General features: G+C 47.2%; 1 protein-coding gene across 1 annotated transcript; it reads right to left on the minus strand.

Annotated features, from left to right (window-relative positions):
- Window positions 1–1400: 1400 nt before the first annotated feature.
- On the minus strand, window positions 1401–14742 carry NEFM (neurofilament medium chain). Its single transcript, XM_053269660.1, has 3 exons — window positions 13614–14742; window positions 7730–7854; window positions 1401–3405 (listed from the first exon to the last, which is right to left on the minus strand). Exons 1-3 carry the CDS (start codon window positions 14682–14684, stop codon window positions 1983–1985), a joined length of 2619 nt encoding a protein of 872 aa, XP_053125635.1. The 5' UTR covers window positions 14685–14742; the 3' UTR covers window positions 1401–1982.
- Between the last annotated feature and the right edge of the window lie 472 nt (window positions 14743–15214).

Below are 15214 nucleotides of genomic sequence, written 5' to 3' on the forward strand. Positions count from 1 at the left end.
TGTTTGGGGCTACCAAGGCCATTGGCAGAAGGAGGCAGGCAAGCAAGGGATGGGCCCAGGCCTGTCAGTGACCTGAGGGGAACGAACAGCCAGGGCGGTGGTGGCAGCGAGGAAGAGCCCGGTTGTCTGCTGCTCTTGCTGCTCCTGTGGGAAGGAGCAGGAATAGGACTTGGGTGAGGAGCTGTCTGGGGAGAGGGGGCTGCAGCTTGGCCAATAGGCACCAGCAACGCTGCAGCCGTGACCAAAAGGGGCGAGGCCGGGGATGGAAGCAACAGGATGGAGGAGGAAGAGCAGGAGTGAGGGGGAGGGTGGAGAGATCTCGGAGGTGAGGGGGGCTGCGGCAGCGGGTGAGGGGAGCAATCAAGTACGAGTGTGCAGATGCTCTGCGTGGGTTAATCTAGCATAGATTTGTCGTATGCGAAGGATCTGTGATAGCCCAGTAATACCTACATGCCATCCCATGATGCCACGGTCATGAGCAGATATGCACAGAGATATGAACTGCCCCTGAATTCATGATTCAGATGGAAGAGATTGAACAGTGGGATGTATGGAACTCAATACAAGCTTTTAACACATTTCCCAAGGACTGCTGGTGCTAATTTCTATGTATTGTCTCTAGATGGGATTTATGTTGCTGCAGTTGATGGGAAGAGGCGCAAGTGTGGATTTTTGCATTCTGGAGCTATCAGGACAGAATTGTTTGCAAAGAAGGCAAAGATCAGTCCAATCTTTATTGACCCGTGGCTTTGCCCTGGCCAATGCCCTTTTCTTCTCATGTGCCCCCCTCCCCCAAGAATTCAGATACCTCACAAGAATACACTAATGAAACGTGACGAAGATGCTCTAACTGCAAACTTTAGCAGGAAAATTTATTTTGTTATCGAGGGGTAAGGATTTGTGGGGATGGGATGGGGAGAAATTGTGCATGAATACTGCATTAAATCAAAGCTAATCTAGGATAACATCCCATGTCAACGTATCTGTCCATCTTTGACTTCTGAACCACCACGTCACTCCCTGTGAATTACGGGCAACTGCAGAAAAACAGGAAAGCTGAGAGGAAGGGAAGATTGTGGTTAATGCAGTGGCCTCCCCACCCGCCTCGGAAGTGCATAAGACGCTGCTTTAGAGTGCCATCATCTTTGTGACATCAGCAGCCATTACACCAATCCCCACCCTCCTTTCAGGCCTAGTTGCATGTTCAGCAACTCACACACCAGAAAGGGGCAAACGACAGGTCTGGATTTGACGGGAGAAAGTGAACAGGCATTCAGAGGTAAGCCGTAATCAGCACAATGACTCCATAAATCTGCCGAGTGGCATTTTGCTAGTCCACTGTAATGGCTGAATAATTCATGACACCTTCGAGCTAGGAGAAAAATCCCAATGAAGCCAGGCACATTTCCAATATGACCTTTATTAAGCACGGACTGCTGTGACTGCCTTACATCGAACAACAAAAGGTTGCATACTGTGCATGTCAAGGTAGGTTCTCCCATGAACAAAAGTCCATCTTAATTGCACCAGTGAGGTAAACATAATTATTACATAGCTTAAGGCTAGGAGAAAGTTCTGGGTATTTTTTTTTCATTCATTCATTTTGTTATTGTTTATTTGTATTTGGCTCAGGTGGTTCTTTGCATAATACATCTTAAGACGTTCCTCAGAAGCGTCCCATCAGCAGCTTAGGAAATTCAGCAACTTCCTCTGTAAGAATATCAGCTCATGCATGGTTTTTTTTTTTTTTTTAACCCCCCACAAATTCTGCAGAGGGAGTGCATCTTGGGCTCGCATGCATTCCCTCCCACCCTGGGTACTGCACAAAAATAAATCAAAAATAAAATAGTGTGTTTCTGGAGACTCCACGGGAGAACCCGCTCTGCTTAGAAGCCATCACGTTACATGCATTTTGCAGCTGTCATATGGCTTAACCTTTTGCACCGACCCAAGCTCTTTAGAAGGGGAGGGGGGATGATTATCTAGTCACTCTCCTTAACTTCTTTCACTACGGCATGTGAGGTGACCTTCTCTACCTTCTTGGTGGACACCATTTTCTCTGCCACTGTTTCTTCATGCTCCTCCACCTTCTGGGTGACAGTCACAGACTTCGTGATGTATGTCTTCGTCCCATCATCTCCTTCACTTGTGATTTTCTCTACTTTTTTGGTCACCACAACTTTCTCTTCACTCTTCCCCTTCTTCTCATCCATTGGGCTCACATCCAGGCCATTGGTGACTACACCTTTGTCCTCTTCCTCTACTTGCTTTCCCTTGGAGTCTTCCTCTTCCTCCGCCTTTTCTTCCACCTCTCCATTCACTGCTATATCTTCTTTTGTGGACTCACTTTTTTCTTTCTTCTCTTCTTTGGATTCTTTCTCGGCACCAACCTTTGTTGCCTTGGCAACTGAAATGGTCTCTTCCACTTCTTTCACTGGGGACCCAGCTTTTTCTGGAGATGCAGCTTTTTCTGGAGTAGCAGGCTTCTCAGGGGACCCTTTCTCTGGAGTTCCAGCCTTTTCAGGAGATGCTGCCTTCTCTGGAGTGCCAGCCTTTTCAGGAGATGCTGCCTTCTCTGGAGTTCCAGCCTTTTCAGGAGATGCTGCCTTCTCTGGAGTGCCAGCTTTTTCAGGAGATCCCTTCTCTGGAGTACCAGCTTTCTCTGGAGAGCCTTTTTCTGGAGTCCCAGCTTTTTCTGGTGATCCTGCTTTCTCAGGAGAACCAGCCTTTGCTGGGGACCCTGCCTTCTCCTCTTCTTCAGCTTCCTCTCCTTCACCTTCCTTCTCTTCCTCTTCTCCACCTTCTTCTTTTGCCTCTTCAGCTTCAGGAGATTTAGGAGGAGATTTAGGTGGAGAGGTTTTCGCCATTTCTGCCTTCTTTGGGGTAATGGCTTCCTCCACCTCCCCTTCAGCTTCCTCTCCCTCAGCTTCTTCTTTACCTGCCTCTTCTTCTTCCTCCTCCTCCTCCTCTTTTTCAGATCCTCCTTCTTCTGCCTCATCAGATTTTGCACCCTCTTCGTCCTCACCCTCCTCCTCTCCTTCTTCTTCCTCAGCTTCTGGTGCTGCTGCTGCCACCTTTGCTTTTTCCTCTGCTACAACTTCCTCCTCCACTGCCTCTCCATCCTCTTCCTCTTCCTCCTTCTGTTCTAGCCCAGTTCCGGCAGCTAATTCTTCAGCCATAGCGGCCAGGGCTTCATCCAATTCAGATTTCTCATCTTCTACTTTGGTCTCTTCTATGATTTCTTCTACAAATTTATGTTGGACCTTCAACTTTGGAGGTTCAGCTTTCGACTTGTGTATTTTGGTAGTTGATATTGTTGCGGATGGTTGCCTGTGTGTAAATGTTGGTCCAGTGAAGCTTCCAGAGAAGGCACTAAATCTTGTCTCCTCACCCTCAAGAAGTTTCCTATTAAGACACAAGAGGAAAAATTAACAGGCCCCTCCAATATCTCAAGATAAATACTAAAATGGAACCTCTTTCAAGCACCGTTATGCACTATTTGAAAAGCTATTTTGAATATCTAGAATATAGAAAAAAGCCTTTCTACTTTATCTTCTATAATAATGTTCCATACTCTGACATTCTGTCTGTTCACCTTCTCCTCCTAAACCACTTTGCTGGGAGGGATGGGGAGATTATAAATTCTGGAAACTTGCTATCTGTTATCTGTTATAAAGCCCTTTTTATACGAACCACATAGGGGGATAATATTATATTTATTCAAATCTAAGACCAGGTTTCCTCCCAGTTCTTTCCTGATAAATATTGGGGGCAGTCATCCTAGATACAGGGTCTTCTTTTCTTTGGGTAAATACGGGTATAACCTGTTTTAATCTCTATCTTTTAAGTCATTGTCTGATATTCAGAGTCACCTTCTATGTGGGTAAATGTGGTAGTAAGAATAATATTCATATACTGCCAAGTTCTCAAAGTGGTTTACATAGAAAAAGGGAATAAAATGGTTCCCAGTCCCCAAAAGGCTCACAATCTAAGAACAGCAGCAAGGGAAACTCTACTAAAAGGAGAGTTTCTGTGCTGGGACTGAATTGGAACAGTTGCTCTCTCCCTGATAAATATAAGACAGACACCACTTTATAAGGTGCATCTTTGCTTTCTTATTATCACTATCTTCAGAAGCCCTATGTGCCTTTGTGGCATCATCAGTCATTACACCAATCCCCATCCTCATCTCAGGCCTATTTGCATGAATAGCAACCAAGGGGCAAAACTGCTGTGCTTAACAGGTCGGGGATAGCAATAGCAATAGCAATAGCACTTACATTTATATACCGCTTTATAGCCAGAGCTCTCTAAGCAGTTTACAATGATTTAGCATATTGCCCCCAACATTCTGGGTACTCATTTTACCGACCTCGGAAGGATGGAAGGCTGAGTCAACCTTGAGCCCCTGGTCAGGATCAAACTTGTAACCTTCTGGTTACAGGGCGGCAGTTTTACCACTGCGCCACAAGGGGCTCATTGATGAAGAATGAATGCAACTACAACCAACACAATTGTTTGAACACCCGTTTTATGATAGTATTCACTGGGATGTTCAGTTGGTAGTCCAGTTCCCCCCACCTTATTTTTTTTTAATGTTGCTGCTGTACTTGCTGTCTCATTTTAAATGCCATATGTCAGAAGCTGCTCTGAGCTCCTAGTTGAGTGAAGGATGTCAGTCAGAGGTTCCCAATCATGAGTCCCCAGATGTTGCTGGACTACAACTCCCATCACCCTTTGTCCATTATGGCATGGAGTTATGGGAGCTGTAGTCCATCAACATCTGGGAAATCACGGTCAGGAACTCCTGAAGTAGGTAGGTTATACCTGATTTTATACATAGAAACAAACAATATCTCTGAGAACATCATCCACATGCTCTCAAGGTCAAAGCAGACCTTGCTACTGGAATGCGTGCAGGACCATTGTGTCTGTATTACTTTAAAGGAGCACTGCATACCCTGGGAATGGTCCCGCCTCAGTTAAATCTTTTATCTGCCCCACTGATTTCAGTGGGAGAGACTGAATTACATGCTCAGCATACACTGAAATCAATGGGACATAAGGTGCTCAGTTTTGATTAAATCCAGGCTTTTATAATTTTGCAGGATCTACCAGAAAGGGGAACTAATATTGACCAGTCCATGGGCAACTGCTATCTGTCCTGTGAATGATGAGTACTTTAGAGATAAAGATCCTGGATCCAAATGTTTGTTTGTTTGTTTGTTTGTTTTTTAACTGATAATGAAACCAATTGATTATTTCAGATGCACCTATAATGTTCACCAGTGTGGTGTAGTGGTTAGAGTGTTGGACTAGGACCAGAGAGACCCGAGGTCAAATCCCTATTCAGCTATGAAACTCACTGGGTGACTCTGGGCCAGTCATGTATCTCTCAGCCTAACCTACCTCACAGGTTAGTTGTGAGGATAAACAGAACCATGTACTGGGCTCTTTGGAGGAAGAGTGGGATATAAACATACAAACAAATGAAAGAATGACCCATTCTCAGTCACTGACTAGAGGCAGCATGGCAAATATTTCCTCTCTTTAAGAGAAAAAATCCAGGATTAGAATGCAATATGTGCAAAAGGCTATAGGAGTTTGAGGTACTCACACAGCACTATAGGGTCAATTTGTCTTGCCTTTTAATCAGCTGAGATGCTCCAGAATACTTAAGCTAAATAGGAAAGTGTTGCAGAGATGTTCAAACACACCATGGAGGTGTAAATATTGTACTTGCACCTATCCGTATCGGATCTTAGGAAGCTGCCATATACTGAGTCAGACCTTTGGTGCATTGAGCTCAGTATTGTCTACCCAGACTGGCAGCGGCTTCTCCAAGGTTGCAGGCAGGAATCCCTCTCAGGCCTATCTTGGAGAGGCTGCCAGGGAGGAAACTTGGAACCTTACATCCAGTAGTTTATGCACATCTGACTGCATCATTAGCAACAGTGTAGTGCGGCAGAGACGCAGACTTGGTATTTTATTCCCTCTTGGGTCTCAGCAGAGAAAGCAAAGGGCTTTGCATCCAAATGTAAATAATATTCTCTTGCTATTCCAACATAATTGAATATCAGACTGCAATCAATTTGATCACCACTCTTCCTGTCTTTTGCTACAAAGAGTATCCTTTTGTGGTTGACAATCCAGATGGCTCTTTTGGGTGAATAACCACATGTGCTTCAAGCAATGTGGGATTAGGAAACTATCCTTGACTTCTTGTAACAGGAACCCCCCCCCAATGATTGTCTAAGTGTGGGGGGCAGCTTTGGGGGTGGGCCATCATGGAGAGCACCCCCCATTTCTGAATTTGCAACACCACTGGTCATTAGACAGACTGAAACAACTGCATTAAGTAGTGGAATTGGAGCCCCACCAAAAGAGAGCAAATTGTCATCTCTTCATAGTTATATTTTCACTGGGAGCTGGTGGAGTGGGGTGGGATTACCATCGAAACTCACAGGGCTCTTGCTAACTGAGCAAAGAGACACCTTTTAAAGTGGTGATTCTCTTATATTGAGCAAGGGGAGAGCAACTGGCCCTATCCAACCCCAGCACAGCATCCCTCCAGTGGCTGTTGCTGGTGTCTACCTTATGTTTCTTTTTTAGATTGTGAGCCCTTTGGGGTCAGGGGACCATCTTATTATGCATTCTTTATTTTTATGTGTAAACTGCTTTGAGAACTTTGGTCGAAGAGTGGTGTATAAATATCCGTAGTAGCAGTAGTAGTAGTAGTAGTAGTAGTAGTAGTAGTAGTAGTAGTAGTAGTGTGTCAAGGACTGTCTCTTGCTAATGTTATCTGCAATCCTCTCTAGTCTGCTGATAATATTACCTTGAGAAAAAGAAGGTGCTTTAGCATTTGTGCTTATCAGTTTAAATTACACATTGTTGTTGTGAATATGGTAAATAAATGCAAAAAATAGTATCCTTGGCCCTGTTCTAAACGGTAATGTTTCTGCTCCAAAATGGGGGGGGGGATATGTCAGAGCTAAACAATCTTTGTATTTTCAGCTTAATTTGATTTTCTTTGTTTTCAGGATTTTTCTTCTTAGAGGGGGAAATAAGACAGAGGAGAAGAAAGGGTTTAAAAGCTCCTTGCCAACATCGGTCTTTCAGTGCAGGTTACAGCCTCCACAGCTGCGGTTTCTATATAAAGAATGCCACAAGAAATGTGTTAGTCTTTAAGGTGCCACAAGTGCCTTTGTAAGCATTACTCAGAAGTAAGTCCCGCTGATTCCAGCGGGACTTACTCCCTAGTAAGTGTACTTGGGGCTGAAACCTAAACTGGTAAACATCCGGTGGTGCATTCTGCCACTGTGAACATCAAGGAGGCATATCTCATGGATTTCTTTAAAACTTCATTTTAGAAGTTAAAAGAACAGCCATCAAACCCTGTTCAAAAATCTCTCTCTTCATCTCCTGCTTGCAAGGCAAAAACACTCCAAAGTGAAGCCGCGTCCTTCGGATATGCCTACACGGAAACCACATGCGAGCTCTCTGCTTCGTTCTGCAACAGAAAGATCAGTTCTTCAAAAAGGAAATGTCACCACTTGTTCAGGTTTCAAAACGGTGACGGGAAATCTGGCAAGAGGCCTTGCTGAAGCAAGCTTCAAAAGGGAGCTGGTCATGTTAAAAAAACAAAAAAAACCACACACCATTTGGGTTATTGGAAGCAAAAACTTCTGCATTGCAATCCCCAGATCAGCCAGTGTGTCTGCTACTGTACCTGTATGCGGCAATTTCAATATCGAGAGCCATCTTGACATTGAGGAGATCCTGGTATTCCCTCAAATGGCGGGCCATTTCCCATTTGGTACCTCTCAGCTCGTTTTCCAGCTGCTGAATCGTGTCCTGAAAGCAAGACATGGGGGAGACTTCAGGAGGAGAGTTACAAGCAACATGTCAGTCTGGGGCAGGGTGAGGTGGTAGTTGAAGCATTTGTGAGGAAAGACTTAAATTGGACTTCTCAAGCACTGAGTAAGTAACACTAAGCATGCGCTGAAGGGTGTGTGATCTCCAATGAGTTCAAGATAAGTATAGCATTGTGGTTAGAGTGCTGGACTAGGATGGGACTGACCCGAGTTCAAATCACTGCTCATCATAAAAAGCCACTGGGTGATCTTGGGGCAGTCTCTCAGACAACCTTACCTCACCGGGTTGGTGTGAGAATAAAATGACAGCTGCAACCTCCTCTTTGGAGGAAAGACAGGGTAAAAATATAGTGAATACATTTTCTAACAGTGGGCGGCAGGGAATGGGGTGGAGAAAACTAATATTAAATATTAATATTAATACAGCTCTTACTATAAACTAAAGGACTCCACATTGAAAACACCTTGCTCTGAAATGACTTCTGGACCAGTTCTCCAAAACCTGGAAAGAACCTTAGCCCCCTCCTGTTTTTGCTGTCCTGTGCCGAAAACTGGAAGCACATTCTAAGACAGCATCCAGGTCTCTCTTTGTTGTCCTTAAAATCCGTAGCCCTAAAATGAGCCAGCATGGTGTAGTGGTTAGAGTGCTGGACTAGGACTGGGGAGACCCAAGTTCAAATCCGCATTCAGCCATGATGCTTGCTGGGTGACTCTGGGCCAGTCACTTCTCTCTCAGCCTAACCTACTTCACAGGGTTGTTGTGAAAGAGAAACTCAAGTATGTAGTACACCGCTCTGGGCTCCTTGGAGGAAGAGCAGGATATAAATGTAAAACAATAATAATAATAATAATAATAAATTAAAAAAATTAAGAGCTACAAATCACAACCCAATTAAGGCAAAGTTGAGAGATATCAGCCAGTGCTGGTAATATAACAGGACTCGGTTAGTTTAAATCTGTGAATTCCCCTTAAGCAAGCTGTGACTGTCTTTTTAGAAGCTGTGTTTAGTTTTCCCATTTTTTAAAAAATATGTTGTTTCAGCAAAAGAAGAGCCATGCTCTTCATTTAGAAGGCTCCCACTGAGTTCTGGCAATCTGTTCCAAACTTTGTGGCAGATTCACTGCAGACTCAACAGGACAAATCTCTAACTAGTTTAGATGGTGGGGACAGAAATGGTGTGAATGGATCACAAACCTGAACACATTTCAGTCCACTGATTTCAGGAACTGAGCAGACATCATCAGCATGGGAAGCTGCTATCTGCTGAGTCAGATCGAGTCCACGGAGCTCAGTATTGTCTACACTGACTGGCAGCAGCTCTTCAGGGCTTTAGGCAGGAAGTGTCCTCAACCCTACCTGGAGATGTCAGGGATTGAACCGGGGACCTTCTGCAGATAGCAGATGCTCTACCACTGTGCTACGGCCCCATTTCCAAATGAATATATTTCAGTACCAGTAAAGCTGGTAGCTTAACTCTGTTCCAGCTACACTGGTCTATATACAGTGTCATATATCTATTAATTCTGATATCCAAAAGTTTACTTCCGTGCTTCTTCTGAGCGCAGTAGGATTCAACCTTCTTCAAAAGAATGGTCGGATCATTCTTAAGACCTAGGCAGGATTGTACAATTGTGGACATAAGCAAAATATCACACTTTACTTTACTGCAAGTCCAACTATTTGATTTAAAAGCTCAGGGTCTTGTTCAGTGATTCAATTTGGAGTCTGGAGTACGCGGTCTATACTTCCTTGAATTCAGTGGTAAAATTATCCCATCTCTCAGTGGACCTGGACTGTATTCTAGTGGAACAGAAAAAGATGTGGGGAAATGAATGGAAAATGCTTCCAATAGTTGTCTATTAAAACTAAAACTGTAGACTGATGTCTCATTTCTAAAGCCAAAGGCTTGGATCCAGAGGGTGCACGCAAGGGTAGGCAGCCGCCTTTCTACTCCCCCTTCTGGTGGTGGCTGCTGTGCCAACTAGAAGGTTGGGGGACCCTCCTGAGCACGATTCCAAGAAGTCTAAGTGACTGAAGCTTGGGGCGGGATGCATGGAGAATCAGCACCACCTCCCATGCATGCACAGAAGTGCCTTCCACTCATGCATGGGGGGTGTGTGTTTGGATCCAAGCCATTACATCAGAATCAAATCCCAATTCGTCCAATGCAGGTTAGTTCCATTTCAAAGAATCAGCATGCACACAGATGAGTGTATAGTGTGTGTGTGTGTGTGTGTGTGTGTGTGTGTGTGCCCACACACACACACACCTCCTTAAAAACATTTTTTTGCATTTGAAACACTTTTTTCATGAGAACAATATTTGGGAAATAAATGGTTAAATCTTCGCAAAAGTGAATTACAAAAAGGAATAAGCCCGCCATCCTGCTGTGTTCAGATGCCCCCCAAAACCTACTCCTGGGAAGTCCAATTAAATTCATTATTTGATTTCAGGCTTTGACAGCAGTGGTAACTTTTTGACATCTTCTTTACAGAGCTGGATTCTAAACCTGCCAAAAGCATTTTTGAAACTGAAGGGGAAATTGACAGAAACGTTGCTTCTCTAGGATATTAGGGACCAAGACCGAGTTTTAAAGAAGCACTTCTGAATGAATGCTTTGACCGAATTGCAAACTTCTGCAATGGCTAAATTAATTGTGCACCAGCAAAATAGATAGTATTGATGAACCTTTATACTACAGTTAGATTTTACACTGCAGAGGGTATGCAGTTTGGTTGGCCCATACTTTTTTTTTTTTGCACAATCATAAATATTTTGCAAAATTCAAATATTTATCATTTGTACTCTACAACTGGAAGCTGCACTGCGTAGTTTGCTGGTCAGTGGTGGGGATCTTTAAGGGCTGCCTTTTGCACTGGCAGGATGGTTTTACGACTCCTCTGCTGCCAGAAAATTCTGCATTGCAGGAGTTTGGGGATCTATTTGGCAGAGGGACCCGTCTGAGGCTGCATTTCTCGATTGGCTCAGTTTATCTGTAAACCTTTTTGCCTTCCCAAAAGTTAATGGGATACAAATCCCCTCTGCAGAGATTGTTTTCAGGATTGCATCTTGCCCAAAGTGAAGGGAATTGTATTCACATGCGGATGAGAAAAGAATAGGTCAGAATTGCCCCATTTCCAGAGAAGAAGCTCTTGCATTTTTGCAATATTTTTTTTTGCACTAGATGGCTGTATTTGAGGATCTGCTCAGCACAAATAGCTTCTATCTATTTTCTATTTACTACACTTTTCTTGCACTGCAGAAGTTCATTAGGCAGTGATGGGGTGGGGGCGGGGGTAGTGGCTGCATTTCACAGCAAATATACGCTTGTTTTTTGCTGGCACAAGAAGCCAATTAGTCAGCAGCTGGGAGAAGTCTCTTAACAAAAACTATGTGGCTCAGATCCACCATGCTGTGAGAAAGGGCACCTTATATCAAGTGTTATAAAGAACCACAACAATCTTGACTGTTTCATTCCACAAGCCTTAGCTACAGGGTCAGCCCGACCATATAGGCAAAATAGGTGGTCGCCTAGGGCATCAAGCTTTGAGGGGCGCCAAAATAGACACGTGAATTTTTTAAAAATAAAATTTGCAGATTGAATATTTTGTAGATATATGGACATATTCTTTCTATTATTCGAAGGGCATATTCGAAGGGCAAAAGGCATATTTTTGTCAAACTCTATTATTTGGATTCTCTCTCACACACACACACACAAACTCTTGCCTGAGATGATGTCATTGTATGTGAATGCCAAGTAAATTCATGTAAAAGTTGGTCCTAGCCTTCTCATTTTTCTCTATATTGAATGAGGAGGGCACCATATTTTGTCCAGGGCACCAACAACCCTTGGGCTGGCCCCAGTTAGCTTTCTTGTGCAGAAACAGCATATCTCATTTCAGATCCTGTTTTCAATCCTATTCTTTATTGCACTGCCTGTGATTGTTATTGTGGGTTACCTTGAGTATAGGTATGTTTGTAAACAGCCAAGTACAAGAACCTGATGGAATCTGAGGATTGCGGTTTTCATAGACTGAGTCCATAGTTACATCCTAGCATCACAAATTATACTCGCACCTCCTTTGAAGAATGCCGCTGGATAGGATAGGCTGTGATTTGTAAAACAGATTTCCATCACACAACTTAACTGGGAGGTCATAGCACAGGGGTGCAGTTTTCGCACTGATCTAGCACAAATATTTGTTTGAATACAGGAAGCTGCTGTCCACGGAGTCAGACCATGGGTCCATCTAGTTCAGTATTGTCTACCCTGACTGGCAGCAGTTCTTCAGGGCAAGAATTCTTCCCAGCCCGACCTGGCTGGAGATGCTGCGGACTGAACCTGGAAAATTCTCTGTGCCAAGTACTATATCGGGCAGCAGCAATATAGGAAGATGCTGAAAGGCATCATCTCAGACTGCACAGGAGGAGGCCATGGTCAACCCCTCCTGTATTCTACCAAAGACAACCACAGGGCTCTGTGGGCGCCAGGAGTTGAAATCATTTTATCTTTAAACAGATGCTCTACCACGACACTAGGGCCCATTTCGAAATGAACACATTTCAGTTCCTATTTTGCCAGATCTTTATATCCTTTTTCACAGCCCTGGGTTTACATTGCTAGAAGAAATAATTGCTCAGGGGTCGTGTTCTGCATGGGGAAGCTTTCTTAATTGGTCCAGGATGTCCATTTCTATCCTTCTTATCCAGGAACCATTTATTTTGCCAGTTCCAGTTGTGCGCCACCAATCCAGGAGAGAACTTTCTAGGCAACACTTTTGCAGGCTAGTTTGACCTCCCTTCGCTTCTGCACGGCCCAAGCCTTGAAGACCCTTTAAGAAATCCCCTCTGGGGTTTCATCTGAAACTGACCAGGTCATCCCTCCCCCACCCCCATTTTGACACTTTGCAGCAAGCCCTCTCTGCAGAAGGGGGCGGTAGGTGGCATCCAACCCCTCTCTCTCACCCCCTCCCCTTTGGGGAGCTGAGCATATGCCTCACCCTGCCCTTCGGGTGAGCAGCAGTTAGTGTGGCAGGGGCGGGCAGTTGCTTGGGAAGCAAACTCATGAATTTCTGCCCTCCTTTTAAATCTCCGCTTAGCGTCCCCAGCCCAATGAAGAGTTCTGTTCAACCGGAAAGCAGGCAGACCACTTTGCAAATATCAGATCGTCCCAATCGGAGGATGCTTGTCTGTCTTCGTCTGGATTTTATTCTCCTTTCCCTTTTCTGATCCCATGGGCCAGGCCAGTAGCCAGCTGGTGACATGGTGTGTACCTGCCACGCCAAAAAAATTCTCTCCTCCCCAGCCTCATTGACTGTTTTCACTGGACATTTTATAACTTGCCTCCCCTGGCTTCTGCAACCCTCCACCAAAATGCTGAGGCTGGCTACAGGCCTGCCAAGGACACACATTTTGTAGCATCGCCTCCCACTGCTCCAACCCCCACCTCCAATGCAGCATCACTCTTCTCAGAAGGACAGATTTCCGTAAAGGACAGGAAGCATCTCCGCGCTTCCAAGAACTTCGGCGGGCAGTCAAGAGCGCTCCCCCCACCCCCTCTTCTTCCATTAGGAGCACCACATTTCGCTTCTCCCCCCACGCCGCGCTCAGCTCGCCCCTCCCCATCCCATTTGCCGCCTCCCCTCCCCGGGGAGCCCCAGGAAGCACGTGATCCCCTCGCTCCCCCCTGCACTCCCCCGCCCGCAGCCCCGCCCCTCCCTCCCGGCCACGCCCACCTGGTAGGAGGAGAGATCGTGGTTGTGGCGCTCCTCGATGTCGGTGATCTGGCGCTCGAGGGACTCCTTGGTGCCGCGGACGGACTCCAGCTCGATGCTCTTGGCCTGGAGCTGCCGCCGGTACTCGGAGATCTCTTCCTTGGCCGAGCGGATGGCCTCCTTGTTCTGCTCGGCGGCCTCGGTGAGCTTGGCGTAGCGGCACTTGAACCACTCCTCGGCCTGGACCATGTTCTGGTCGGAGTGGCACTCCATCTGCGAGCGGATCTCCTTGAGGGCGGCGGTCAGGTCGGTCTTCAGGTAGTCCTTGCGCTCGACGGTGACGTGCGAGGCCTGGATCTGGGCCAGCAGCTCGGCCACCTCCTCCTCGTGGTTGCCGCGCAGGAAGGCCACCTCGTCCTGCAGCGACTGCACCTTCTTGTCCAGCTCGACCTTGACCATCGACGCCTCCTCGATGTCCTTGCGCAGGGCGCGGGTGACGGCCTCGGTGTCGTCGCGCAGCCGCGCCTCGTCCTCGAAGCGCTCCTTGAGGCGCTGCAGGTCCTCCTCGAGGTGCTCGGAGTCCAGCTGCAGCGCCGCCTTCTCGTGGCTGACCTGCTCGAGGGCGCCGCGCAACTCGCGCAGCTCCTGCTCGAAGGCGTCGCCCAGCAGCGAGCGGCCGGCCTGCTTCTGCCGCAGCGCCGCGATCTCGCCCTCCAGCTCCTTGTTCTGCTGCTCCAGCGAGTGCACCTTCTCAATGTAGCCGGCGAAGCGGTCGTTCAGGCCCTGCAGCTGCTCCTTCTCGTTGGAGCGGCTCAGCTTGTCCCCCGCGCCGCCGCCGTTGAAGAGCGACGACTGGCTGAGCTCCAGGCTCTCCGAGGAGCTCAGCACGGTCGAGCCGTACGAGGCCCGCTGCGCGGCGCCGGCGCCCAGGTTGCGCTTGTAGGACGACGAGACGGTGCTGGGCGAGCTGCGGGACCAGGACTGGGACCTGAAGCCGCTCGACGGCGACACGCTGGCCCGGCTGAAGGTGGTCCGGCTCTCGGCCACCCGCCGGTAGGACGGGTTGCTCAGCGGCTCCAGCGTGTAGCTCATCTTGGAAGACTTGGGCAGGGGCGCTTGGCGCGGACTTCCCGGCAGCGGGGACTCTGCGGAAGGCAGCGCCTTATATATATGGGAGCCGCACGCTTCCTCCGAGGGGGCGGGCGGGCCGGTGTGACGGCGGCGGGAGGGGCGGGGCTGCTGGCCCCAGGCTCCCCCCTCGCCGGCCGGCCACGCCCCTTTCCTCAGTTTCTCCTCTGGAAAGCCGCAGCCGCGTTCGTTCTTTCTTGCCTGCCCCTCTCCCCCTCCCTCCCTCCCTCCCTTCTTCATGGGCCTGCTTCCCCACCTCGCCGGCCCTTCTGAACTTGAGTCTAATGCTTTTAATTCACTTGCAGGGCAGGCCTATATACGTCTGGGTGTGCATGCATGCCTGTGGGTAGAAAGAGAGGTCCATACACACATCTCTCGGGCATCCTACGTTAGACTCTCAGCTAAGCAGTAGCGGAACGGCGGGGGGGGGTGAGGAGGGCACAGAAGGGGCAAAGAACATGTTCTGGGGTTTGTGTGTGTTGGGGGGGAGAGAC

This window comes from Hemicordylus capensis, chromosome 8 (assembly GCF_027244095.1).
Source record: "Hemicordylus capensis ecotype Gifberg chromosome 8, rHemCap1.1.pri, whole genome shotgun sequence".
In the NCBI taxonomy this organism is placed as follows: domain Eukaryota; kingdom Metazoa; phylum Chordata; class Lepidosauria; order Squamata; family Cordylidae; genus Hemicordylus; species Hemicordylus capensis.

What these genes read in the sequence shown, in the direction of transcription:
- NEFM (XM_053269660.1), bottom strand. Translation starts at nt 14,684, where the DNA reads ATGAGCTACACGCTGGAGCCGCTGAGCAACCCGTCCTACCGGCGGGTG. An exon ending in ACGATCTCTCCTCCTACCAG is followed by an intron (nt 7,855 to 13,613) that starts GTGGGCGTGGCC and finishes TCTTGCTTTCAG; the next exon opens with GACACGATTCAGCAGCTGGA. An exon ending in ATTGAAATTGCCGCATACAG is followed by an intron (nt 3,406 to 7,729) that starts GTACAGTAGCAG and finishes GTGTCTTAATAG; the next exon opens with GAAACTTCTTGAGGGTGAGG.